Source organism: Coccidioides immitis (assembly GCF_000149335.2).
Source record: "Coccidioides immitis RS genomic scaffold supercont3.2, whole genome shotgun sequence".
NCBI lineage: Eukaryota > Fungi > Ascomycota > Eurotiomycetes > Onygenales > Onygenaceae > Coccidioides > Coccidioides immitis.
Window position 1 is genome coordinate 3,144,014 of NW_004504309.1, and position 26,331 is coordinate 3,170,344.

Genomic DNA, 26,331 nt, shown 5'->3' on the forward strand with positions numbered 1-26,331 from the left:
TAACTAGATGTCATCCACAATACGGAGTAGACACGTTCAATACAATCGTGATCTCATCAGCTAAATGAGACTTTTGGGGGGGATCATAACCACGTGATCACCAGTTCAATTTACCAGAAGCTGCCAGAACCAACAACAGTGATCAGGAGCATTTTGATGAACATAATTAGTAGCAAAGTGAAGACTCGTGATCCTAGGCCTCAGCATTTCCCACTTCTAGGCCTGATGATTATTTCCATTGCTACATTTGGTCATCTCAAGTTGGTATTGAACTCTCACACCTCTTGAGCGGATCTACAAACCATGACGCTGCTAACCCAGAGACAGCTACGCCCCGCCTTCGTCCTGACGCCTGCTTGCTCTTCCCGCTTCAGCCCGAAACCAGCCTAATTTTCCAAATGGATGACGCTGCCCAGGGTGCAAAGGCGCTGACTGCCTCGGACTTTCCATCTGCCATAAAACATTTCACACGGGCCCTGACGGTCAACCCCCACGCGACAAATTACTACGTCAAACGGTCAACCGCGTTCTCGCGCCTGAAACCAGAGGATGGAGGACCGAACGGCGAAGCGGCTCTTCGAGATGCTGAGATGGCGGTAGCTCTTGGTATTCAGCGCGCAAGACGAGAGTTGATCATAGCGGGTCAAATGAGAAGAGCTATTGTCCTGTATCAGCTGGGCCGATTCGGAGATGCCGATTTCTTGTTTAAGATACTGAGGAATAAGCTGGGCAATGCTGCTGATACCAACTCAAAGGACAAGGCAATGGCGGCAATGGGACTCACGGATGCGACAGCGGCGACTCGTGATAGCAGCGTCAAGGACCAGGAGCTGCAGATCTGGGAGGTCAAGGTCAAGTCTCAACTTAGTAAACTAGCGCCTGGGGATGAGAAAGCGAATGTGACCATTGCGGAAATCCCTAGCGTCGTCGTTCCCGACACAGGGGTGTTGAAAGAATTGCATCAGGCTCAGCTGCGAGAAATGGAAAGTGGCGTTGAACCGTCATCGCTGCAAGTCGAAAACAAGACGCAGGGACAACAGAACCAGCAAGAGACACCTGGTAAAGCTGCCCATGGCGCACCTTCTGAAAGCCAATCGCAATCTGCTCAAGTGTCTACGTCTCAAGGGCCCGTAACCGCAAAGCACAGGCATGAGTGGTATCAGAATCATAACACTGTGGTCGTTACGTTATACGCGAAGGGTGTTCCAAAGGATAAAGCCGAAATTGAGATTCAAGAACACTCTGTATGACGACTCCTTCGATTTTTTTATGTTTCATTCCGGATGTACTGACCTTTCCACCTTTGCAGTTATCAATTTCATTCCCAACAAGCACCGGTTCCGATTTTACCTTTGACTTGGACCCGTTATACGCTGCTGTTGATACCACAGCTTCCAGATATTCAATCATGTCGACTAAGATTGAAATTATTCTCCATAAGAAACAACCTGGCCAAAAGTGGGCATCCCTAGAAGGAACTACGGGTCCCGCACCCCAATCAACCACATCTTCAAGCTTTCCTCTCCCGTCCGTTCCCACTTCGGCTCCAACCAAGGCACCTTCGTATCCCACGTCTGCTCGTGGTGGCGCTAAGAATTGGGACAAAATAGCAGCAGATCTAAGCAAAAAGAAGAAATCAAACAGTGGAGACCAAGGCAAGGATGAAGATATGGATTCCGATCTCGAGGAATACAACTCTGGTGATCCGGTCGATGGCTTCTTCAAGAAACTCTATGCTAATGCTGATGACGATACGAGGCGCGCGATGATGAAGAGTTACTATGAGAGCAAAGGGACGGCATTGAGTACTAATTGGAGCGAAGTCAGTAAAGGGCCAGTTCAAGAGCATCCTCCTTCGGACGACTAGAACATTAAATCAATATTACGACGCGACGCGTACCAATCTCCGATCATATAGTCTTTTTCTTTTTCTTTTTACCATTCTTCGTCACGCAAGGCGCTTTGGGGTTCGGATTTGGTTAATTAGGTGAAATAACTTGAAAGCTAGTGCAAGGTTGCCTTTCACCCCCTAACCTGGCCTTTCTTGCTTTATTGCCCGATAATGATCTGGAGTCAGCTGCAAAGATGTATTCTAATAAACAGAAAACTTCAACTCCAGCTACATGTTGAGATCGAGAATTGACAAGCTTGTCCAATGAATAAACATGACTTCAAGTTCTTTTCATTTGTCATGGCAAACAGCGTGCTCCCCGGACTCCCTATAATGATCAAACAAAATAATAGTATACGTCATTCACGAAGCAATAGCTCAAAGTAACATCAAGTAACCCGCCCAAACTTTCCAAGTTCACAATATGATACAATGAACCATTTTTCTCCTATATTGTACATTCCGTGCAATAAGCACAGCCTCAGACGCCTCTACCATTCAAATCCAACAGAAACGCTCCTTTTTTTCCTTTTTTTTTTTTTTTTTTTTTTCATCTGATCATGGAATCGTCATATTCTTCTTCTTTCTCTCGATACATAATGAACTGCGCGAAAATCGCCAGATCCAAAAACAGTGTTCCCAAGCTACCCAATAGCCATGATGCGTTGACTAGTAAATATCTTCCATATATCCTTCGCTGCTCACCAGGCTGACAATGGCCCCTCGTGTCCGCGCAGATGGGCGAATATGCAAATATCGAGAGCACGTAGGTTAAGTTTCCAACGCAGGCGAAAAGGAAGAAGAGAAGAGACACTCCTTCTGTACTCTTTCGGCGCCAATTCAATAGTAACTGAGGGATACGGCTACCCAGATAGAATGCTGCGCAGAGGTATCCAAATACTTGGCCCAGGGAGTCGAGAGTCAGCGCGGGATGCTCGGGCTGTCGCTTACTGCGTGATGTAGCACGCATGCTGACGTACCAGCCGAGTATACCAGCGGCGCAGACGAGTGCAATGGCAAAAGAGTTCCACACCAGCTTTTGGATTGTAGTTGTAGGTTTCGAGATGGCGCGAACGGATGGTTTAGAAGGTTCAATGAGCGGCATTGCGGGAGAAAGATGAGTGCTGTCGACCAGCCCTAAACGTTCGGAAATCGAGGAGAGAGAAGCTATAGATGTGCGGCGATCGACAGGATGGCGCTGTGGCTGCTGAGGGCCATGGTGTGTGGTATGAGGTGGGAGGAGTGCTGTTCGTTCCGTCTGAATTGGCGACAGTGGGCGTTGTTGCTCCTGCGCCTGGCCGTTTCCCGATGATGCGCCTTGAGTGGATTTCAGGCTGTGATCTGATAGCGTGAAGCCCCGGTAGTAGAAACACTGAGCCAATAAAACAATGTCGGCGAGCGTATAGTAAACCGCAAGGATGATCATAGTCGGGAGCACTCCCTGAAGGACTGCACCAAGGATGTTAAAGACATCCCCAGCCAGCCAGATGACGAGGAATAAAAGTGAGAGCCCATCGGCGGATCCACGACGGAAGTTTTCTATGATCTGAGGAGAGAATACGACGACCCAACAAGCGATTGAGATGGAGCTAGAGAATATTCAGTTAGGGAGCTTTGTTTAAATATATGGCGCCAATCCAACAAATATTTCAAGGAGGTAAGAAGAAATACCCGCAGATACCGCTAAGCGCTTCGAGATTCAGCTGAGCCGCGGGACTTGGAGGGAACATTGCGCCCTTCCAAGACTTCCTGCCAGCCAATGGCGCTTGACAATCTCGCAGTCACAATGCAATGAACTAATCCGTCAATTCTAAACGTTGAGCTATATTTGACAAGTCATAACATATAGAGCGCTGAGTAACAGGGTAAATGCTACACCAAAGCCCAAAACTGCGTTGACTGAATGGTGAAATTGGATACAAGAGTAGAGTTGGAAAAGAAACCCCATAGTCACGTGATATTAAGCTATTGGGATTTAAGGTTTTAGGTTTATGCAAAGGATCCGCAAAGTGTAATTATGACGTAACTAAAGAAACACGAGCATCATGTCCTGTCGATCGCAGCCCTTTTTTGTCTGAACTTTACAAATCCCAAGTTGCGTAGTTATTCACCGTGCGGAATGGCATTGCTTTCTTCATTCTATGAAATAGACACACATGAATGGAATAGAAAGAACTAAAACAGGTGCCAGGCACTTTTCACTGCACATCATCATGGCCTGTTGATGAGGCTATGTCTTTCCATTCATCCAAAAGTGCCAAGGTTTCCCTGCATTTCGTCCCAACACACTGAATCATGTCCGAGCCAAGTGGCAGCCGAATAGGAATATCACGAGCGGATGCCGTCCCGCTCTGAGTCAAGACATCAATAATGACGCTGCAGCCTTTGACCACATTTCCAAGTTGCTTGTTATTAACCTTGTCAAGATGATCTGCAGTCTCGTGGGCCGCAGTTCCGTCGTAATGGGCAAGGCGATTCATCGGTCGATTTCGATTGCCCAGCTGCAATAAATTGGATCTGAAGTATCCTGGTTCTATTGCTGTCACAGTGATGCCGAAAGGGGCCAATTCGTGAGTCAAGGCCTCTGAGATGCAAGACAATGCCGCCTTGGTAGCGGCATAAACTCCACAACCCGGAATTCCAATCCATCCCGCCATACTCGATACATTTGCTATTATTCCGCTTCCCTGCTGTCGCATGTAGGGGGCAACAGCTCGAACAACGTTTAACGCACCAAAGACATTGGTGTTGAAACATGAAAGGACCTCTTCGGGACTTATTATACTCTGTTAGCTAGGTCCCTGGGAATTAGGGAATGTTTGTGAGTGATAGCCTGGGCATACCTTAACTCCTCAACGGCACCTTCTTGAACGAATGCTGCGTTGTTGACCAGGATATCTAATCTTCCGTATATATCGTGGGCGGCTTTGACTGTTTCTTCGATGGTTTTGAGACCCGCTGAGACGTCGAGGTCGAGAACCTCGGCACCAGCATCCCTCAGCGCAGCGATTCTGGAAACATTGCGTGCAGTAGCAATGACCTTATCGCCTCGTTCTAGGACCTGAATAGCAATCTCTTTCCCGAAGCCGGACGAACAGCCAGTAATCAACCACACACGGGGCGCCATGTTTGCAATTGGATATACGGGCGGTATGATCACGTAGGCAACGCTAGGTATTCTAGAGCTTTTCCAGCGGAAGATGGTCCCTTGAAGTAGGAGGTATTAATGCGATGAGATGAGATACGTTCATTTGGACACTGGAAATCACACTGGTTTATATATCTCACTGACATCCTGCAATCTTTGCTTGAACCAGCGAGCGTAGCCTTCGGGGTTAAGCATTATTAATGGGATAAAAGCCGGATATCCGGTTTAAGTCCGTGAAGATGGTCAAAATTCCTGGTCCACATTCGTAGGCAACACGGGACAATGCAAGGACAAGGGTAGATTGCCATCACAATTGCTCTTGTGTGACTCAACCAACAATCAAGCTAAAGGTTCGCATGAGTCGTCTAACTGACAATACAACAGCCCTGTGTTTATAGATATGGTCTGAGGGGGCTTTAATACATACAGAATAAACTATGAGTGTAGAAATTACTGTTTCAAACCACAAAGAACTCTTCTTTTTACTTTATGTAAATAGGGGTATCAGGACAACAAAAATGCACTATAATTGCCATTCCTCAGACGTCGGTGAAGGGCGCATACTCTACAAGCCTGGTTGCTTGGCTAACCAGGCTTCATGTTCCCTCTTCTGCCTCTCCCACTCCTTTTTCAGCTTCTTATATCTGTTCTTATTCAGATCCTCTCCTGCAGCATCCTTGAGCGGGATGCCATTTTCATCCCACGCGCTATATTCGTTTGTCCGGAACATAAGCAAATGGCTAAGTCTACCCCTCTCCGCCCTTTCTCTAGCTTCTTTCTCTCTAGCCTCTCTCTCTAACTGCTTCTTTCTTGCGCGGGCCACTTTCTCCTCCCTCGCTGCCATTAGCTCTCTCGAGACCGTTCGAACGAGCGCTGGCTTCTCATGTCTATCCTCAAGATATACTCCAAGATCAAAAAGATCGACATCCCGCAAACGATCGCACAGAGCCAAAATTTCTTTAGAGACGGTGTCTGACTGTTCAAATGATTCGAGTTTGGTGCAAAAATCGCTTAGCACCCTCTCGTATGGCTTGGCCTCCTCGGAAGGGGTTGGATTCTGCTTCAAAGCTTCTTCTCCTGTCTGCGCAACTGACTTGATAGTGTCCACGGAGAAGCCAGATTTGCTTCGAGCTTTCTCCCGAAGAACGTCTCTCATGGCTGACAAAGGATAAAGGAAAGCTTTGGCGGCTTCTGGAACTTCAATACCAGACCAACCGATCTCTTCTGAAGCTGGCATAGCCGAGCCGTTTAGACCAAATATATTAACCATGCTAGTAACCCATTTAGCAACGTCTTGGACGTCTTGAGCATTTAGTTTTGACTTATCGGCGCTGTTATACTGCGTAACAAGCCCCGAAATTGCTATCATGGCGCCAGCAGTGTTAAACGAGTCGCACAAGCTGTCATGCACGGCTTTCTGCGCAGCTTTCAATTGAAGCGCCAAAGAGTCGTCTGTTGACGATGATAGCTCGTTCTCGGCCGCCAAGTTTCTTACGCTGAGGAAGAAATTATTCAACTTCTCCTCCCAAGCATTTCCTGCCTTTACGAGGTCCTCTGTGATCTCAATTCCGTCTGCCCAATTTCCCATTAAAAACACAATGCGAAGACTTCTGGGAGTCCAGTCTCCCCTTTCGAGGGCCTCGCGAATGGTGGTGAAGTTCTTGAGAGATTTCGACATTTTGGAACCTTGAATGGACAGGTGGCCCATGTGAAGGAAGTAGTTAACCCACTGATCGTGACTACATCCTTTGTGCCAATAAGCCTCACTCTGCGCCAACTCATTGTCGTGGTGAGGAAATGCCAAGTCAATGCCACCGGAGTGAATATCCATCTGTTTTCCAAGTCTGGCAGATGCCATAGCAGAGCACTCTATATGCCATCCGGGACGACCTGGTCCCCAAGGGCTTGGCCAACTCGGTTCGCCAGCCTTGGATGCCTTCCAGAGGGCAAAATCTGCTTTCGATCGCTTCTCCACTGCTTTGTTGATTAAAGCACCTTCTCCGTCAGCCTGGAGTGCAGTATCATTCCTATTCCATGGTTCCAGGCGGGCATACTGATTCCCCGCGGCTTCGAATGCAGCAATATCGAAGTAGACGGATCCATCGGCAGTGGCATAGGCAAATCCGTGTTGGACTATTTGTTCCACGAAACTGACGATCTCGGGGATGAATTCGGTTACTCTGGTGACTTCATCCGCATCCAGGATATTTAAAGCTCGAGCATCCTCCATGAACCGGTCCTCAAACCTTTGGCTTAGCTTTGTAAAGATCGAGTAATCCTCGCCGCGAATAGACGGTCCTTTTAGGTTGTCCAGATATGGCAGCACAACGTCTTGCGCTAAGTCATAGAATGTCTCGCTTAGCATTGCATTCGGATCAGAAATGATATCGGATAGTGCCTTGGCTGCCGAAGTCGCGGTCCTTATGTGCATCTTGATCTTAGCTTCCGCATCTCCCGGCTTGCCAGTTCCACCGAGAGCTCCACCGTTCAGCACAAATCCATATTTGATTTCAACCGCCTCAGGGAACGCTTTCGGTATCGGGACGTGCTCCAGCAAGGGCAGGTTCTTTCTCACGTAGCTCTCGTAGGCGGATGTGATAGTTTCGACGACTGAATCATCGATGGTAGGATGGGACGTGACATATTCCATAAACAAATGCTGCTGTCTGGCTCTTGTGATAATCTATTGCCAATCAGCTATGACTCCTCTCCTACAAGAAACTGGTAAAAGAATCAAGTGTTTTTTGTACCTTGTCGTCCACATCGGTAATATTCATAATAAACTTAACGTCGAACTTGAAGTAATCACGCAACAGTCTTCGAAGTATGTCTGTGCTCACATAGTTGCGCGCATGTCCCAGGTGGGCGTCATCGTATACCGTCGGCCCGCAAGCATACCACGTTACCTTGTTGCCGGTGGGATCGAGGGGAACGAACGGGACCTTGGATCGAGTCAACGAGTTCCATAGCTTCAACGGTGGCAGCTTTGAGGCCGATTCGGGGCTGGGAGAGGGTTGCTTCCACGGTGGTTGCTCACGCGCGGCGGCCATAGCGGGGAAAATGCTGAACGATCTCAATAGGGCGGGGCGGAAACTCGACAGAAGCTCGTGCTTGGGGCTCAGCGAGGAGAGGGTGCGACGGAAGAGGAGCATATATAGACGGGAGGAGAGCAAGACCGCGGGATTGAGGGGCGGCTATGAAGGAAGCGAATGAGTCACTCTTGGACTGCGAGGAAAAGCTAGGTTACAGAGTGGAATCGGCGGCGTTTTTGTAGATTTCTTTTTTGCTGCTCGCGGGAGGATGTGGCACTAAGCCGGACGCGGTGGAGGAAATTTTGGTTGCTTTTTTTGGCGGGGATTCGAAGCAGGCCTCTCGCCGGCGCAGCCTGGAAAGCTTTGCAGGAAAATTTCTCCTCAACCAGGCGAGAACCCACGAATGGGAAGCATCTGACGAGTGAGCGGCCAGTGTCATCGCTGGCGCAATGGTTTCCCCGTTTCTGTCCTCCGAGCCCATCGCCGAAGAAGGGTCGCTGGCCATCCTCCATCTCCGTCGCAATCTTCTCACGCCCACAATCCTGAGCACACACGACGATGAGAACCTGGGCTACAAAGAAGGAAAAGTGACGAACACGCGATACGGTTCCTTCCCACACAGCACGTTAATAAACAAGCCATGGGGATCCCAGATCATCGCCTCCAAAGTTGACACCGGTTCGAGAGGCCGAAAGCCCAAGAATGGAAACGGGGCGAAATCGTTGAAAAGAAAGGCGGACGAACTCGACGTTTCAGAAGCCAACGAAGAGTCGAGGACGACAGAAGCCATTGCCACCACCAGCGGGTTTATTCACCTATTGCGACCTACGCCTGAATCGTGGACGTCCTCGCTCCCGCATCGAACGCAAGTCGTGTATACGGCAGACTACAGCTACATCCTTCATCGCCTTCGAGTACGCCCTGGTAGCTCTATCATAGAAGCAGGTGCCGGAAGCGGATCTTTCACCCATGCAGCCGCCAGAGCAGTCTTCAACGGGTATCCGTCTGACAGCAACAACCCGAAAAGACGGCGATTGGGGCAAGTCTCCAGCTTTGAATTCCACAAGACTCGAGTGCAGAAAGTCCGCGACGAGATCAGAGGCCATGGTCTAGAAGGGATCGTTCGCGTAAATCACCGAGATGTATATAATGACGGTTTCCTATTGGGCCCACCGTGGAATGGCGAATCGCCCAAAGCAAACGCTATCTTTCTCGACCTTCCAGCTCCATGGCTGGCACTCAAACACCTAGTGCGCAACCCTTCAGACGGCTCCGAATCGCCTTTGGATCCCTCCTCCCCCGTACATATATGTACATTTTCTCCGTGCCTTGAACAGGTCCAGCAAACGATCAGCGCCCTGAGACAGCACTCCTGGCTCTCCATATCCATGGTTGAAGTCATGCACCGCAACATCGAAGTGCGAAGAGAAATTCACAGTGTCGAATGCGATGGAGGAACCCGCGGTTCTGTTCCAGGTCCAAGAAACGTCGAAGAAGCGCTTTCTAAGCTCCGAGCGGAAGAGCAAGCCAAAGCGCTTCGTGAAATGATACGAGAAAGCCAAATTCCCAGCGAAACAGACAGCACCAACCGGCCTAAAGGCGAAAAAGACACGAGCGCCCCAGACAGCGCAGCAGCGCAAACGAAGTCCGCCACCCCAGTGTCCATGCTTCAAACCCAGCCTGAACAAGTGAAGCCCTCGATACCTTCCTTCAAACAGGGGAAAGTCATCCATCGTTCTGAGTCCGAGCTTAAAACGCACACATCCTACCTTGTCTTTGCTGTTCTACCCTGCGCTTGGTCAGAGGAAGACGAGCGAAAATGTCGAGAGAAATGGCCATCAGCCAAGGTTGATCCTCCAAAGCTGACTGGAAAAAAGAGTAAAAAGCAAATGAAGCGTGAGGCTAGGGCCAAAGAGGCAGAAGCAGGAATGGTCAAGATGCAAAGTGATACCGAGCCTGAGCCCGCGGGTAAATGAACTATTCTTTATTATGCTTGCAGCCCACTTGTACCATACCATCTTTTATAAGCTGGAGGGTCAAATCTGGGCCAGCCACATATGGGATGTCATATGTATCATCTAAGTCTAAAAATATAACGGTAGAAGCAAAAAGCATGTCATGTGTATCGGGTATCCTCATAATCCGTTCTCCTGCTTAAATTTATCCCACGCTTCATTCAAGGCGCTAAACACAGCTCCAGCAATCATCCTCTGCTCGGTGGTCGCATTCACTGGAATCTATTCAATGAATTAGCATATATCTCTGCTTGTTCCAGCGAAGAGATTGCAAGGATGTCGACTAGCCACTGACCTTATCAGGATGTACCTTGGCAATACCCTTCATGTAATGAATTTTCACTTTGTTCGGCAGTACCAACTCTGCCATACTGATCTTCTTCCATCCGGCCTCCGCCCACAAAATTGTATCTAAACTTGCCAGTAAAGCGCGTAAGTTATCCTGCTTTCCACCCTTCCAAGAAGTAAGCCGTGCATCCACAGAATCTGCAAGAGCAAATCTCTCATTGTCCAAACGATCGGCAGCTTCGTTCGCCGCTCGAAGTCGGCTGACGGCTTCCGCTGGCTTCGCCGGGACTGAAGGTTGCGACCTAATAGCAGGTTTTGAAGCCCTGTTATGCGTGGTTCGCGGCGGAGCACGTGCCGACGGGATTGACTTTGGAATGGGAGCCGGGATAGATCGAATACCCCCTGCTTTTTCGCATCGAGTTCGTCCCTGGATACTTGCACTACCACCGTGACCAGATTCAACGGTCTCTTGCCAGATTTTGGCCGCATCAGTCCATTTTTCTAGCTGCTCCAGAGCTTCCGCTTTTCGCATCATTGCCTTCCCAAAAAATTCCCTCATCTCTTTCATCGGCTCTCCATTTCCTAAGTCTATCTGCTCTAACTCCCCTTTGCTAGGGCCGATTATGGATAATGCACGATCTGCATCGCTGATCGCCGTCTTTGGCTCGCCTATCTTGAGAGCAGTGAGAGCATGATTGGTAAGAAGGATAATAGTAACGGGATGGTTGCTTGGTAACAGTGAGATGGCCGTGGAGTATGCTGCATGGGCAGCAGCGTAATCGCCTCGCTTGAACGCTGCTGTACCATCCTGGCGGTGTTTATGCGAAGACAGCAGCGCTGACGTCGAGACTGAAGGAATTTGCCGTGGGGGTGGTTTGGGTCGCGGAGCAACTGGTGGCGAAGGGGTGGCACCTGTTGGCCGTTGTGGTTGAGAAGGCGGCGATTGATGGGCTGGACGAGCTGGCTGAGGTGGTCTATGTGATCCCCCCAAGAGATCGGGGTCTACTTCTGAATGGGATTGCGGCGGAGGTTTTCTTCTTCTTGCTGGGCTGATGTATGCCTGAGAAGCTTGTTCTTCAGAAGTCAAACGGGATAGTCGGGGGCGAGTATCATTCATAGCTGTATTTCTAACATCCTGCTGCAGCTGACGCGGACGTGGTGATAGCTGTCGAGAGGGAGAGAATCCTTGAATACGCCTGTGGGAGGTTATATGAGGAGGCGGTTGCGGGCTCCTACTTGGCGGTGCTCTTTGCATTTCCAACATCAGCGCCTCGTCTGTAACGCTCGTCGTGGTTGCTGAGGTTGGGCTCCTTTGCTGTCTTACTTCGATTGTTTGACTCCGAAATTCCAACGCCTCCTCTCTCATCCACCTTGGCTGGTTTGGATCTGGATTCGAATTGAATTCTTGGACAGCTTGCTGTACTTTTTTCGTCCCGCTTTTCCATAACGAATTGGCAGACTTAAATAAATTACTCCCAAACTCTGCTGCTAATTGGGCAGCATCTTTCTCCGCAGCTTGTCTCCTAATTCTGCTTGTCTCTTCAAAATGGTGCTGGTCACGCACGCGTGTAGGCAAACTAGAGTCTCGATGATCTTCGGCAAAAAGTTCGCGATGTCGATCCGGAGCTCGCCCCGAGCGCGGTTGTGCCTGCGCACTTTGACTTCTGCCTCTAGCTTTTTCCCGTGCTTCAGCATGGGCCTGGTTGAGCAGCCAGCTGACAGCTGCCTGAACATCAGTACCAGATTCAGTTGTTGATAAAGCCTGGCTGGCCTTTTCGATGGGGAATCCCATATCCACCAGCTCCGCAATAGCCCTGTCAACAGGAGTTGTGCGAGGTGGAGAATCGTTCCTATCATGTAACATGAGCGTCCCATTTCCCGGCTCATTATTTGAATTTTCCGGAACAGGTTTAGCAAACTCCGACACCGGCTTAGCAAGGGGACCAAGAATATCATCGTCATCATCATTTTGCTGCGGCGTTGTTCTAGGTTGGGTTTGCCTTTCGCTCATCTGGCCCAAGCCAAATGGGTCATCATCTTCCAGAACAAGGTCACTGCCGGCGTCGCCTGAGAACTGTAAAGCGGCGTTTGGAGCAGGAGAGGATGTTGAACTTGGAACTGGGAAATTGGTTGATTTATCCACAGGAGCCGACGCATTGAATGCGGCGAGAATATCATCTTCATCGTCTTTTCCACCAGGGCCCTGGCGTGACAAGTCGCCTCCAGGCAGCGGCTGGCCAGAGACGCCAGAGGAAGGCCTTGCCAACCCTGATGACAAGCCCTTTGATAATCCAGACTGCCCCAAGCTATCCCAAAACTGTTCGTTGCTTCCTCCATATTGCGCCTCCAGTTGTGCCCGCTTCTTTTGCTCCTCCAACGCTTTCTGCTCCGCAAGTTGTCGTTGCCGTTCGGCTAGAGAAATATTTTTCCCCGACGCACCGGCCCCAAAGCTTACCAAGCTGGCAAAGCTATCCTTTGGGGGAGCAGATGGTTTGGAGGGCGAGCCTGAGCGCATTGTCAGCCCGGAGAGAGGGGTAGAGCGACCTGAAATAGGGGGCGTAGGACGCGAGATGGGGAGATGGGCATTCGATGCCATCGGCGGACGTCTCCTGGGCCCAGAATTGCCATTGTCTGTCCACTTAAAGCCCGATAGGTCGTCCATAACCGTTCAAATAAAATGACTGCTCGGGAGGTTCTGCTCGACGTTCGCGCGGCACAAAGTGAACACCCTAGAGACAAGGTCTGGAAATCAAGGCTTGCCGAATAGCTGCATTGCTTCACCCGGCAACAACCAAACAAAGAGAAAACAAAAATTCGCTTTTTGAACCAAGTTAGATTAAGACACAACGACATGCGATTGTCACAAGTGCCAGCAAACACCATGTGCGCGCCGCATGTTCCCTTCCAAAAGTTCCTTGCCATGGCCAAAGGGAGGCAAACAAGGCAAACATTTGAGCGATATCTCGGCAACGGAGCGTCTATTCTCCGGATTTCGGATAATCATTAATCCTTCATATAGGGGTGAACGAGACGCGGCCTTCCAATATCACACAGTTGGGAGAGAGATGTTCGCGAATTTTCAATACATAGTTTATTTGAAGTGATCATCTCAATCAGAAGTAAGCCGCAAGTTAGTGTAGCGCCAATAATGCACTCTGATTGCAACATCTTACCCAAATACTCCACAGGGGGCTGATAGAATGCTTTCTTCTCAAGCAACCCTTTTGAGCAGATGGGCTGGCTTGGGGACGCTGAACCACAAACCTTGCTGTCGGGAACTACCTAGCATCCAGTTCAGTCCAGCCTAATCCCGAATCCACAGACTACCAAAATGACATAGAATGCTATCTGAATGGCTAGTTAGCGGATACTTTGCCTCTCTGATCACTGATCGACACTAAACAGACTATTCCTGGCCCAGACTGGCGATTTGACACAGCGAATGCAGAGTTCCATATATGTCCTCAACTCATTCGCCTCGCGCACTGCAAAGGCGGATACTCAGCTTTCAAGCAATTTCATCCCGCTCGTAGAACATTGAACTACATCCTGATCATTTGGCACACTAGCAGAGCAAGACCGTTGAGTGCGGACAATGCTGCTAGTAGCGGTATGTTGCCTGCAACCATTTCTGTGAACCCCTCTTTAGAAGCTCTGTTTACTCCGTACATTCTTCCACAAATCTCGGGCCGTTTGGGTTTTGCGCCATGGCCCCTTCGGCGTCCAGATATCTCCCGACTGTGGAAGATCCTAAAAAGTTCTGATATGGAAGCCACTCATGTCGCAACGCCCACAAGGTTGGCCCGTTCCCGAACCGCTAGGCATAACGGCAGACCGGGATTTAAATATAGGCGGAGGCAGATGCATAACGCCACTTCGGGGTTCTGAAAGTGCCACAAAAAATGGGAAGTCGTTGGGATACTGCGGGGTAGATCACGAAAGAAAGATTTTTACGGTCCAATGTTGCAGAGTCGGGAAGCAAGCGTGCTTTGTTCTCCGATGCTGCTGGGAAAGGCTGATCCTGTTGCAAGCTGGGAAAAGGGGGGGGGGGGAGGATTTGAAAGACCTCGACGGCTGGCTAAACTGGACCAAGAAGAAACAAGGAAGAAGCGGTGTATAAAAGGATTAAGCTTCTTATCGAAGACGAAATAATGCGATAATTTTGATCAACTCGATCAAAAGCTCGACGGAACAAAGAGCAGAGTTCATGTATGAAATGCCAGAAAGGCTGTATCCCGGAGCTTTTCGCTAGCTTTTCGTCTGGGCAATGAAAAATTCCACTATGCGAACGTCCATCGTGGGTTGCCAAAATATGTGTTGCAGGAGAAAAAGTAACCATTACGAAGTACTTCTCGTCATTTCCTCCCCATTTTTACCCCTTTCTTCAGCTGAGAGCAAGCTTTCCTCACAAACATGCTTCCAACAACGCTCGTATACTTATATGTAAATCCGTGGCAGCAAGTGCCTCAAAACATCACGGCAGCCTCGACAAAAAAAAGACCAATCATCGTAGAGGCACGGGAAAATAGAATACCACCTTCTTTTCAATGAAAGATAGACATAACTTTTATCAGTTGCTTACCACCATTCCCAGGCAGTAATATCACCGCTAAAATTTTTCGTCCGTCTCACACACACACTCCCCTCCTGCTCCTCGCAGCCCTGAAGATCGTGGCCGCAGTCTCAATGCGACACAAAACAGCGCCAAGAAAGTGTCAGGTCCACATGGCCCATGCTTCGGGCAAAGCATGACCCTCATTCACGATCGCTGAAGTTCCACTTGGGACCAATCGGGTTGTGATTTGTCATGCGGCGAGAGCGCGGCCCAAACCGACAAGATGACGGAGGCGGCTACAACTTGACTCCGGAGTGTGAACGGAGAACATGGGCTCTCAGGCGACAGCGCCAGTCAACACTGGGAGCGGCCACGCGTTTCAACGGCCATGGAAGCCCGCCCATGCATCGTTAGCCGAATTGGGGCTGCGGCCCTGTGGGCATCGATCAAGTATTTCTCCTGCGCTAATTGCCTGCACTATGGAGCTCGGTGAACAGATAGTCAGAATAGTCCCGTGTCAGCTCATCCACATTAAAACCGTTGCGCCCGCAAAAGGAGACGGCACGCACATCGACATCGCCCGAGTCCGCTATAAAGCTAACGTTGTCATCGAGGGAGAATGGTACCGCCGCGTGTATCTGGCGGGCGGAGTTTTCCGACAAGGTCGGGAATTCGGCGCCTTGCCTGTCGAAAGCGCGTGGCCGTGAGCCGCAAGCTCTTCAGAGGACGTACTAGAGTCCCGAGCCGCTGGTGATACGGGTTGATGTTGAGTACCAGTTCTCCTCCTCCCGCCGCCAAGGTGCATCTATTCAAGTTGATATGGCGGCATGGCGGGAAGCACCATGGGCCTTGGACGGAGAGCGCCCCAGAGATCGCAGGAGACAAATGACGTAAACAGCCTGATCAGGCAGTTTGAAACGCCTCTGGCGGGGCCGCATCCTCGATAGCTCAGAGCAGAAGTTGTCGATCGGCTAGTTATGTAAAACAACGACAGGGGACTCCGCAGAAGAGCTGTCAGCCCGAAGCATGCTTTGCTCGACACTGCGATGATGAGCAGACCCAAAGCAGCTTGCATCTCAGCGTGTGTCCGGTCGAGAACAATGACGGTGCGCTGTGCCTGGACTGATCAGCCCCAGGTGGTCAAGTTATACTTTGCAAGCGCATCCTGCCGCGGACAAGTGACCCTGCAAGGGAGCTGTGGACCAGACTTCTGAGGGTACATATGTTCAAGCCAACCAGCACTACTCCTCCCCGGTGACGAGCTAGTGAGCTGTAAGTTAGCCTGTTCCTCTTTTCGCGACAGCGATTCTGCCTTCGAAATTTGTTCTTGGATCTCCCAGCCTGGCGTCAGGCTTTCCCGGGCCCCCATTTGCTCCAGTCATGCCCCCATATTTTAAGCTCCGGCCGCTGATTCCAGACCGGTGGTTGTGGGCTCGCTCGCTCCATTCCGGCGGCGCTGCTGGCGCTCCCCGGGCACTGGAGGGAGATTGGAGGTGGGCACCGTGCGGCCCATTGCCGGCTTTGCCACGAACCTTCACAGGGTTTCAGTGCCCTTTTGACCAAAATAGGCGAGAGTTGGGCCTGGATAGAGTCAACCGAACCCCATATCCTCTGACTTCCCCGGCACCGTCGACAATGCTAATTAACCTTTGGGGGGAAACTTTGCGCATCCGATGGAAAGCTGCTGACGTGTTGATGACTTGTAGAGTGTATATCCGGGAAAAAAAAAGAAAAGGAAAAGAAACGAAAAAAAGTAATTATACGGCTTGCTGGCGCTGAGCCCTCTCTTGCTCCCATGTCCGGTGCGCGCGTTATCGTTGTGATGGACCGCGTCGGAAAAGCGATCCAGGCGGCCGTCCTGCAGTTGATGCCAGGAAGATAAATTTCTGCACTAGCCCCGAGCATATCTTCCAGCTGCTCGGAGACAGACCATGTAAACCAACTCGGGCTCTTTGAGTACGACGTAGCACAGGAAGAAAAAACGCGAGCATCGAGACAAAACATCGCCGTTCAGCGCAACCCTCCTCCCGGTGAACTCTCTCCCTCGGCTGGGCAGGGGCGTCAGCAGTGGCCTGCCTGGAGTTGCCCCCGTGGCCGGGCCATAAAACCCTCCTCGCGCACGGAATCGCCCCACCAACCTAAACCCGCCCTCGACTCCCTCCACCCTCGTCGCCATCGCCGTCCCCCATCCCCTCCCTCCTGGCTGGCTCTCGCTCTCTCGTCTCTTCTCTCTGCCTCGTCCTCCTCTTTCTACCCGCGTCCTCGATGGCATCTCCCCTGTCAGTTGCTTCATAAGTGGAATTTCGTTTTGTTGCTGTGCCACACCGTCCTCATGATGGGCTTATTCAAGCGCAGGGATGCGAAGCGTTCGGCCCCTGACGAGGATGAGCAAGATTCGTTTGCCTCGATAAGCAGCGCGAGGACGTCGAACGCATCGCTGAAGGCTCCATTGTCGTTGAAGTCCAGCGGCAGTCCTCCGATTCCCGAGATCCCTATCGCCCCTCCCCCGGACCCCAATATCGATCCCGCTGCCTACCTCAGGAGTATCCATTCTGTTCGCCAAAGATCCAAGTTTGTCATGCTCAAGGCCAAGACGAACCAATTGAACCATTTCGACGTGGATCTTGACAAGTTCGAAGCTACAGCACATTATGTCGTGTCTATCATCAAAGTATTTCTCTCCGGGTTTCCTCTCTCACAGCTCTCTGTTCTAGATGCTGATCCTTTCTAATCATTGTGCCGATGCAGAGAGACTACGCACCCGACTATCAATCCATTCCTCCCCATGGCCGCTGGCAGCACTTCGACGCCGGAGGCAGGCCCCGGATAAACCAGCTACTCCAATCATGGCCCAGCACCATCGACGCGCTCGAACGGACAAGGCGGCTGATCGACCTTTTCCTGATCTCAGTCTTGCTTGATGCCGGCGCGGGGAACAACTGGTCGTATAAATCCAAAGAATCGGGAAAAATATATAGGCGAAGCGAAGGCTTAGCTGTTGCGAGCCTGGAGATGTTTAAGGCGGGAATGTTTAGCAGCGACCCCACCGAACCTTGCCAGGTCGACGGTGCGGGTCTTAAGAGGGTGACTGTTCAGGCTCTGGCGAAGGGAATGCAGCATTCCGATGAGAATCCACTTGCTGGTATTGAAGGGCGAGCGGGACTGCTCACAAGACTCTCGGAAGCACTAAACAACCAGGAATTCTTCGGGGTTGATGCGAGACCCGGAAATATGCTAGGTGAGTCAACTCCTCAATAGTTTCGATTTCTTTTCTTTTTCTTTTTCTTTTTCTTTTTTTTCTTTTTTTTTTTTTTTGGGAGGCAAACCACTTATCCCACCATCCACAGACTATCTACTTTCACATCCTTCAACGCTGGTGGCATCTGTTCCCATTATCCTTGTACCGACACTCTGGAATGTTTTAATGGAAGGTCTTTCGCCGATCTGGCCACCTTCACGCACCCAAATAGATGGCGTGTCAATCGGAGATGCCTGGCCTTGCAAGGCTATGCCCCCCTCGCCGCCGACAAAGCCATGGGAAACGATAGTCCCATTTCATAAGCTAACACAATGGCTGTGCTACTCCATCATGGTCCCAATGTCAAAGATCCTGCATATTCGATTCTCCGGCGCTGAACTTCTGACTGGACTTCCCGAGTACCGAAACGGGGGTCTTCTCATTGATATGGGACTCCTTACACTGAAAGACGAGGACATGGAACGTGGTCTGAATGCCTATAAGGCCAACGCCTTGATAAAGGGGCAACCCAATATGGAGGTTGTTCCTCTATTTACAGTGGACGACGACGTGATTGTAGAGTGGCGCGCACTCACGGTTGGGTTTCTAGACGAATTGTTAGATGAAGTCAACAGGCTGTTAGAATTGCCCGAAGGCCAACGCCTAACCCTGCCACAGATGCTTGAGGCGGGAACCTGGAAGGTTAGTTGACTGTAAGGTAACTATCATCTGAACCGTTTTTGCTGACATGACCGTCACAGGGTGGTCGTGAGATAGCAGAAGTCTCGAGACCAAACACCAAGCAGCCTCCGATTATGATCGTTTCGGACGGGACAGTGTTCTGAATTTTTACCTTGATCTTCTTTTTACCCAATCCCGTTTCATTCCCTTTCCGCCTGCGAAGCTTTTTCTTTTTCTTTCCTTTTTTTTTTTCGTTTTCTCTGCGCTGACACTGTTTACGACCCCATGCTTCGACCGATGATCATCACAATCGACGGTTACGCGTAAATCTTTGCTCGGTTCGCCGCTCGGGCTTTTGATTCAAGTCCCCATTTTGTTTCCCTTTTTACCACCAGCTATGCATTTTTGTGCCCCTTCTTCCTGCTTGCGTGGATGGAATCTACATTCTCCCATCACCCTTTTTTTTTTTTTTTTTTTTTTTTTTTTTTTCTGTTTTCCTCGAGTTCAGGGCATCATTGCATACATTCAAAGGCTTAGAGAGCCTGCTGTGGGTATTTATTTGCTCCCTGATACAGGTTATCATGAGAGAAACTGTCATGATGAACGAAGTATCACTCTCAGCTGTATATAATCCATTGTTCTTGTAGCATTGTCACGTGCGGGTCGGATAGCTAAGAAAGGCAGGCAGCCAAGGTAACTGGCTAGTTTAGTTGGTTTTAGCAAGCCCAGCATGACATAATGCACCCTCACTCCACGCAACCGGCCAAGACCACTCACAAACATCCAGCTGCACAGGAGCACATCGCTTGGAATATTGTACATACATATACATCCTGCCATTCTCACCTTCACCAATCGCGACAGCCAAATTATGCACCTGTGTCATTAATGGTTGTCCAGTGAACCAATCAGCTTGACCCAATAAGGCAAAGTAACCATCGAGCAGCCGAAATTCGAGAGCATGGATACGAAGAAAAAGAAGAGGAAGGTCTTGCTCATGGGGAAGAGCGGATCGGGCAAATCCTCTATGCGCTCGATCATATTTAGCAATTATGTGGCCAAGGATGTGAGGCGACTCGGCGCGACGATTGATGTCGAGCATAGCCATGTGAAGTTCATCGGGAATCTGACGTTGAACCTTTGGGATTGCGGAGGGTCAGTCCGTCGACCAACAAGTTTAAACCCCTCCATTGTCTTTAGCAACCAAAGTGATTCCGATCCATCTGAACCGGGAGCACACGAGCTTACTTAATTTCTGTCTCACTCTAGTCAAGATGCATTTATGGAGAGCTATGTCGCAAGCCAACGGCAGAATATCTTCTCTGACGTTGCCGTCCTCGTCTACGTTTTTGACATCGAATCTCGCGAAGTCGAGCGCGACCTGGACACATACAACGCTATCATCTGCGCGCTGCAGGAACAGAGCCCTAATGCCTTCGTCTTCTGTTTGATCCACAAGCTGGACCTGATCCAAGCCGAGCACCGGCAGCGAATCTGCGAAGAGCGCTCGGCACTGATCCGCTCGCGCTCCGAGTCGTTCCAGATCGACACGTTCGGCAGCAGCATCTGGGACCAATCGCTCTACAAGGCGTGGGCGGGCATCGTGCACAAGCTGATACCCAACCTGTCCTTCATCGAACGCTTCCTGCACGCGTTTGCGGAAAAGATCGATGCGGAAGAGGTGGTTCTATTCGAACGCTCGACTTTTCTCACAATCACATCCGTCAAGTCGGATGTGGGGAACATCAACCCGATCTTCGATCGCCATGAACGATTATCAAACATCATGAAGGCCTTCAAGCACTGCGCGGCAAGGAATACGCACACCACGCCCGGTTCCGCTAACCTGGTTGTCATGCACACCAAGACTCCCCAGTTTAACGTGTTCCTGGGCAGGTTCACGGATAATACCTACATCTTCGTTGTCACCCCGCCCGGTGAGGCTGCGTACAATTGTGCGGTGCTGAATACAATGCTGGCGCGGGAAGGTTTTGCGAAAGCCGCGGCGCAAGGACAGGATGCATTCGCGTTGGCATACGGCGACCCAACCGGCGAAGGCGCTCAGGATGGGTCTGTTGCTGGGCCGGCCTAAGGCACACGACGGTTAAATTGCTTGCATGATGGTTCTCTTAGCAATGGCGTTTTATGTGGCAATGGTGGTCTGGCATGAATAGATATCCCATACCCAGTTCTAAGTTTGCTTCCTTTTTTTTAAGTTTGCTTCCTTTTTTTTTTTTTTGCCCCCTTCTTCTTCCCTCTCTCTCTCTCTCTCTCGCGGTTACGCATTCATGGTAGGTTTTACAGGTGTGAAATAGGGGCGGTGGATCCTCGGCGAGGGCGGGAGGAGTCTTCTCATTCGTGCTTGCGACTTGAAGCCTTTTTGCTATCTGATGAAACATACATCGCAAGCTATCCATAATGGTCTATGTAACTTTATCAGACACCCTTTTTTCTTTCTCCTTGTTGTCTAGACCAGCGCTGGATCTTGCAACCAGCGCCCTCTTCCACAAACCAAGGCTTGGACTGTTCGCATGAGGCAAAGAAGCTCGGTTTGCACAAGTACCATTTGGCCTAGGAATATATATGAGATGGCAAGTCAACTTCGCCGGCTGAAGTACTCCCTACAGCTTACGCAAGACGGGCACTACCCGGCAACCGACGGAAACTTCTCCAGCCGGAGTGACTCTAAATATGGTACCCCAAAGGAAAAAAAAAAAAGAAAGAAAGCTACCACATATCTATGGGTTGGCCAGATCTTTCTCAGAAAAAAATTTTGTTTTAAACTCCAAAAGTTTCCATACTACAGATATCACGGGATGGAGCCTAACCTGCAAAGCCCGTTTAGCCCGACGAAGATCGAGCTCGGGTGTGCTCCTGTATAGACTGCTCTGGTATTGATGCATGGAGAGCTAGCTATTCCGTCCCTACTCGATTGATCGGTCACTTAGGATTCAGATCGGTGATGTTGGGTGCTGAGGGGTGGCGGTTCCGATGAGCAGGGTGTTCCCGGAGCATGGCGAGACAGGAGTGAATGGTGTCATGCTGGCTCCTGCTGGATGAGCTGGGATTTTAAAACACCGGCGATTGCTGACCACTCTCCACAGTTAGAATTTGCTGGGATTGGGGGTTATTTGGTCCAAAGATTTCGATCTTGCACATCCGTTCCGAACCGGGTTTCGAGGTGCAAACATGAAGGGAGGAAAGGGGAAAAAAAAAAAAAATAAAAGAAAAGAAAATAAAATAAAATAAAATAAAAAAAGGTTCTTGGGTATACTCTGTAGTGACCCAATGATTAATTACGCGCATATACGGACAAAAATGGAAACCCAATACGGTAAGTTAAATGTCGTGATGCGGGAGCGGGTTACTTTTGTATGGGGGGGAATGGGTTTAGCATTTATATGGGTGCGGAGGAGAAGTTCCCTGGGCCACAGAAAGCAGATCACTGTCGGATTGGTTATATTCTCCATATTTATCCCTGGAAGCAGCCAGGGGTGGCACGATACCGAGCCGGCTATTGGATAAGTTTGCCGAACGAACCATGGAATGGGAGAGCTCAAAGCAGCCAATGTTGCTTCGTCGGTTAACCCTGCCCAGGGTACTCCGTACACATGATTCTTCTCTTTTGGTTGTGGTGGCCAGCCTGCAATCGTATGAAGGGAACAGAGCGCTCCGTACGAGGAGGGATGAAGGGCCCTTGAAATTGAGAGCGGTTACTAGCTCAACCCATCACGCGCTGCCAAGAGGTGAAGGTCTCCGCGCGCCTTAAGCCTGCTCTAGTTAGCTGGTGGGAGCAAGGTATGTGTCGTTACATAGATGTTGACTGTGGGCCGTTGGAGATAGGTTGAGATGACGTTTCTCGGAGGAATTTCACGCGCGAGATGCCACGATGAGGAGGAGGGGGAAAACTTTGAATGCCCAAACTGGTGCTTTTGTTCTGGAAGGATTTGCTGAGCGGAGAAGAATGAACAAGAGGCAGATCACCGTCTTGGCTTAGGTAACTAAATTGAACCCGAGCCTTGGCCTCGTCTGCGTTCAGGCGCCGGGGAAGGGCGATATATAAGTATGGATGCGATGTCGAGCATCAAGCGCAGTTGACAGCGATGGAAGGGGTCTGGGAGAGACATACCGTAGCTTATCTTCCGGCGGGGGATATGTATGTTGGCTTTAATTCTCCGAGTCGCCAGCAGATGAGATTATCACCAACAGCCAGCAGCAAGCGACGCGGGAGGTTGCTGATCGGCCTGGGTGGTGAGGTCGAAAGAAGGATGGCGACCCACTGGCGCCAAGCCCTCCAGCGTCGCATCCTGGATGGGGACGTAACTCAACCTTACTCGACCTCCCACCCCAGAAACGGCTGGGATAGTCCGGATTCCAACCTCCCAGCACGTTGGCCAGACGAAAGCTTCGTCTGCACCAGATCCCGCCGTCCAATACGGAGTACGGAGTACACGCATCATTCATCTCTCCCTCCACCTCTCTGCTTTGTTCCATGCGTGGGCGACTCCTTCACGCTATCCGTGGCAGAACCACCCCTCATTACCCGCTGTCAACTCTGGTCAGTGGATTGCGGGCGGCCAGCACGCAATATTCATGGACTCCTCGACCCCAGCCCGTCCCGACTCTACTCCGCGGATCGTCGCATCGCGCCAAGTTCTATTCTTGGCGGTGCTAGGAGACAAAAAAAATATCGAGGTGACAGGTAGCATCCGGCGGAGGCGCCAGTTGCCAATGCACGCTGGACAATGTCCACTGAAAACATGTTTCAGCCAACCATGACAGAAACGGTGGAGAATCTGCCCAAGGCCAGGAAAAAGGTACACACATGCAAGCACGCGATAACCGGGATAGTTCTCGCGAAGCAGGTTGCCTCCCCCCGCTCGTATCGGGTTCTCTTGGACGGCGCCGTTTCTCGATCTTCAATTATTAACTATCCTTACTGTAATGTGACACGGCTGGGGAATGCCAGCCTTGCCGGGACAAGGGTGTGCTTGTCCAGCCATATATGAAGTTTGGAGCCTTTCCACCGCCACCACGGTTTTTGTCTTTTATGGTTCTGTTTAAATCCCCCAGGGATTCGCTTCTCTCCCTCCCACCACTCCTCCCAGCTTGCGCTGTCTTTTGAAGGGCCTGCCCTCACCTTTTTTTCTTTTCCCCTTCTTTCTCATAGGGTGCTTTTGAGTGGTCCCCTTTTAGCTCCTTTTGTTGCTCTAATCACCTCCGAGGGCTTCCCTCGACTTGGAATCATGGAGTCGTGGGAGAAGAAAGGAGCCGGGGACGACTCCGACGGCCCCGTGACAACAAAACAGGAGTATGTAGGGCAGGGCGGCCCGCAGGTCCTCGAGGCCGAGGAAGAAGGATTTTCCCTTCATCGTGGCTTGAAAGCGCGACACATCACCATGATTGGTATGCAAGGTCTCGTGCCCTAAACGCATCTTTCAACGCTGACTACGGACGTAGCAATTGGTGGTGCGCTTGGAACTGGTCTGATTATCGGTACTGGCAGTGCATTGGCGAAGTAAGTCCTAATTCTTACCATTCTGTTGCTCGCCCATTGTGGGCTAACATTTATCCTCCAGAGCTGGCGTAAGTAGCTTCCGATCTTGAACTTATTGGTCCCCCAACGCCATCCACTTATCCTAAGTCATTGACCAAATACATAGCCGGCATCGGTACTGATCTCCTACTTGATCGTCGGGTTTGTTGTATGGATCGTGATGTGTGCTCTTGGTGAAATGGCTGCATGGCTTCCTCTCCCTAGCGGCTTTACTGGTTATGCTGTTCGGTTCTGCGATCCCTCTCTTGGGTTTGCCCTCGGGTATTGGTATGTTTGAATCACCCTTTTCCCACGCTGTCCATGCCATACATTCTCACCAACCCTGGGCGTCGCTAGCTATTACTGCAAATATATCATCATTACCCCAAACCAGTTGACTGTAGCCGCCCTAGTCATACAATACTGGATAGAGCGCGAAAGAGTCAATCCCGGTGTCTGGATCGCCATATTCCTGGTGGTTATCATTTGCATCAACTACTTCGGCATCCGTTTCTTCGGTGAATTTGAGTTCTGGCTTTCGTCTTTCAAGGTCATCGTTATCGTAGGAATTATCCTACTTTCGTTAATTCTTGCCCTCGGAGGTGGCCCTGATCATGATCGAAAAGGCTTCAGATATTGGAAAAATCCTGGGGCGTTTCGAGAACTTTACCAAACCGGGAATTCTGGTCGATTCTTGGGCTTCTGGTCAACAATGGTGACGGCCACTTTTGCGTACCTCGGGACCGAACTTGTCGGCGTGACCGTGGGAGAGGCCCAAAACCCTCGAAAGACCATCCCTCGTGCCATCAAACTTACGTTCTACCGAATCCTCTTCTTCTACATTCTCAGCGTCTTCCTTCTTGGAATGCTTGTCCCTTACGACTCAAAGGAGCTTGCTTTTGCCTCGCAACAATCCAGCTCTGCTAACGCTTCGCCCTACGTGGTCGCCATCAAATTAGCCGGTATTCCCATCTTACCCGACATCCTCAACGGCTGTATCCTGGTTTTCGTCTTTTCAGCGTCCAACTCTGATCTCTACATCGCCACTCGAACCATCTACGGTTTGGCCAGAGAAGGCAAAGCGCCCCGAATCCTGGCCCGCACCGACCGCAGAGGTGTTCCCATTTACGCCCTTGCACTGTCCAGTTTGTTTGCCCTCCTCGCTTTCATGAATGTTTCGGACGATTCAAAGACAATCTTTGGCTATTTCGTCAACCTCGTGACCATTTTCGGCCTTCTAACGTGGATCTCCATCCTCGTCACCCACATTTACTTTGTCCGCGCCCGCAAAGCCCAGGGTGTTGAGGAGACGTCTCTCGCTTTCAAAGCGCCCCTTGGAGCTGCTGGTTCCTATTCTGCATGCGCTTTTTGCATTCTCGTTTCGATTACCAAGAGCTACGATGTCTTTATTCACAACCCAGAAACTTACGGCAACTTCGACTACAAGAACTTCATCACTGCGTACCTTGGAATCCCTCTTTATCTCATCATGATCTTTGGATATAAGTTCGTTACCAAGTGTCAAGGCGTGAAGCCAGAGGAGGCAGATCTCTGGTCAGGCAAGGACGCCATTGACCGGGAAGAGCAAGAGTTTTTGGCACGGAAAGCAGCTGAGCAGGGTCAACGCTCGCAAGCGAACTGGTTCTATCGAACGTTTGTTGCTTGGTTGTTTTAGAGAGGCGGTGGGTAATGTTGCTTCTTCGTTTGTCTATGCATGCTGTCTATGTCGCTCGCCCTTATTTTACGCATGTATAATGCGGTTTAGGGTCTGTATATAAAAACTAGATATTTGTCGATATGACAAAATTATCAAAACATTCTCCTGGTATATCGCTCCGCACGTAGCTCGTTGGCTCCTTCGCTGCGAGGATGGCTGTGCCGCTAGATAATTATCTCTCGAGAAGCCTTGCGTGGAGTTGCGCTTCGTTATCCCGCGCCCTTCGCGGA

General features: G+C 50.3%; 12 protein-coding genes across 12 annotated transcripts; 6 read left to right on the top strand and 6 right to left on the bottom strand.

Annotated features, from left to right (window-relative positions):
- The first annotated feature begins 164 nt into the window (after positions 1-164).
- On the top strand, positions 165-2,173 carry CIMG_06647 (co-chaperone SGT1). The gene is made up of 3 exons (XM_001242750.2): positions 165-264; positions 328-1,244; positions 1,310-2,173. The coding sequence occupies exons 2-3, from the start codon at positions 399-401 to the stop codon at positions 1,865-1,867; spliced, it is 1,404 nt and encodes a 467-aa protein (XP_001242751.2). The 5' UTR covers positions 165-264; positions 328-398; the 3' UTR covers positions 1,868-2,173.
- A 268-nt stretch (positions 2,174-2,441) lies between these two features.
- CIMG_06648 (PQ loop repeat protein) lies at positions 2,442-3,790 on the bottom strand (the record flags this gene model as incomplete). Its single annotated transcript, XM_001242751.2, has 2 exons — positions 3,563-3,790; positions 2,442-3,480 (listed from the first exon to the last, which is right to left on the bottom strand). The coding sequence occupies exons 1-2, from the start codon at positions 3,619-3,621 to the stop codon at positions 2,442-2,444; spliced, it is 1,098 nt and encodes a 365-aa protein (XP_001242752.1). The 5' UTR covers positions 3,622-3,790.
- A 207-nt stretch (positions 3,791-3,997) lies between these two features.
- CIMG_06649 (short chain dehydrogenase) lies at positions 3,998-5,102 on the bottom strand. The gene is made up of 2 exons (XM_001242752.2): positions 4,735-5,102; positions 3,998-4,666 (listed from the first exon to the last, which is right to left on the bottom strand). Exons 1-2 carry the CDS (start codon positions 5,016-5,018, stop codon positions 4,090-4,092), a joined length of 861 nt encoding a protein of 286 aa, XP_001242753.1. The 5' UTR covers positions 5,019-5,102; the 3' UTR covers positions 3,998-4,089.
- A 393-nt stretch (positions 5,103-5,495) lies between these two features.
- On the bottom strand, positions 5,496-8,288 carry CIMG_06650 (cysteinyl-tRNA synthetase). The gene is made up of 2 exons (XM_001242753.2): positions 7,790-8,288; positions 5,496-7,722 (listed from the first exon to the last, which is right to left on the bottom strand). The coding sequence occupies exons 1-2, from the start codon at positions 8,189-8,191 to the stop codon at positions 5,605-5,607; spliced, it is 2,520 nt and encodes an 839-aa protein (XP_001242754.2). The 5' UTR covers positions 8,192-8,288; the 3' UTR covers positions 5,496-5,604.
- Positions 8,289-8,520: 232 nt separating this feature from the next.
- Positions 8,521-10,047, top strand: CIMG_06651 (tRNA (adenine-N(1)-)-methyltransferase catalytic subunit trm61; the record flags this gene model as incomplete). The annotated part of the gene is made up of 1 exon (XM_001242754.1): positions 8,521-10,047. One exon carries the CDS (start codon positions 8,521-8,523, stop codon positions 10,045-10,047), a length of 1,527 nt encoding a protein of 508 aa, XP_001242755.1.
- Positions 10,048-10,206: 159 nt separating this feature from the next.
- On the bottom strand, positions 10,207-13,182 carry CIMG_06652 (UBA/TS-N domain-containing protein; the record flags this gene model as incomplete). The annotated part of the gene is made up of 2 exons (XM_001242755.2): positions 10,382-13,182; positions 10,207-10,308 (listed from the first exon to the last, which is right to left on the bottom strand). Exons 1-2 carry the CDS (start codon positions 13,034-13,036, stop codon positions 10,207-10,209), a joined length of 2,757 nt encoding a protein of 918 aa, XP_001242756.2. The 5' UTR covers positions 13,037-13,182.
- Positions 13,183-14,557: 1,375 nt separating this feature from the next.
- CIMG_06653 (uncharacterized protein) lies at positions 14,558-16,051 on the top strand. Its single transcript, XM_001242756.2, has one exon. It carries the CDS (start codon positions 15,259-15,261, stop codon positions 15,634-15,636), a length of 378 nt encoding a protein of 125 aa, XP_001242757.1. The 5' UTR covers positions 14,558-15,258; the 3' UTR covers positions 15,637-16,051.
- A 271-nt stretch (positions 16,052-16,322) lies between these two features.
- On the bottom strand, positions 16,323-17,222 carry CIMG_13071 (uncharacterized protein; the record flags this gene model as incomplete). The annotated part of the gene is made up of 2 exons (XM_004445339.1): positions 16,323-16,461; positions 16,873-17,222. 2 exons carry the CDS (start codon positions 17,220-17,222, stop codon positions 16,323-16,325), a joined length of 489 nt encoding a protein of 162 aa, XP_004445396.1.
- On the top strand, positions 17,194-19,261 carry CIMG_06654 (uncharacterized protein). Its single transcript, XM_001242757.2, has 4 exons — positions 17,194-17,600; positions 17,678-18,167; positions 18,277-18,869; positions 18,929-19,261. The coding sequence occupies exons 1-4, from the start codon at positions 17,262-17,264 to the stop codon at positions 19,010-19,012; spliced, it is 1,506 nt and encodes a 501-aa protein (XP_001242758.2). The 5' UTR covers positions 17,194-17,261; the 3' UTR covers positions 19,013-19,261.
- Positions 19,262-19,686: 425 nt separating this feature from the next.
- On the top strand, positions 19,687-21,409 carry CIMG_06655 (small GTP-binding protein). The gene is made up of 2 exons (XM_001242758.2): positions 19,687-20,003; positions 20,118-21,409. Exons 1-2 carry the CDS (start codon positions 19,810-19,812, stop codon positions 20,938-20,940), a joined length of 1,017 nt encoding a protein of 338 aa, XP_001242759.1. The 5' UTR covers positions 19,687-19,809; the 3' UTR covers positions 20,941-21,409.
- A 1,440-nt stretch (positions 21,410-22,849) lies between these two features.
- CIMG_11791 (uncharacterized protein) lies at positions 22,850-23,305 on the bottom strand (the record flags this gene model as incomplete). Its single annotated transcript, XM_012358697.1, has 3 exons — positions 22,850-22,877; positions 22,978-23,013; positions 23,052-23,305. The coding sequence occupies 3 exons, from the start codon at positions 23,303-23,305 to the stop codon at positions 22,850-22,852; spliced, it is 318 nt and encodes a 105-aa protein (XP_012214120.1).
- Positions 23,306-23,978: 673 nt separating this feature from the next.
- On the top strand, positions 23,979-26,212 carry CIMG_11792 (amino acid permease). Its single transcript, XM_001242760.2, has 5 exons — positions 23,979-24,254; positions 24,309-24,366; positions 24,428-24,434; positions 24,512-24,672; positions 24,742-26,212. Exons 1-5 carry the CDS (start codon positions 24,095-24,097, stop codon positions 26,057-26,059), a joined length of 1,704 nt encoding a protein of 567 aa, XP_001242761.2. The 5' UTR covers positions 23,979-24,094; the 3' UTR covers positions 26,060-26,212.
- The last annotated feature ends 119 nt before the right edge of the window (positions 26,213-26,331 follow it).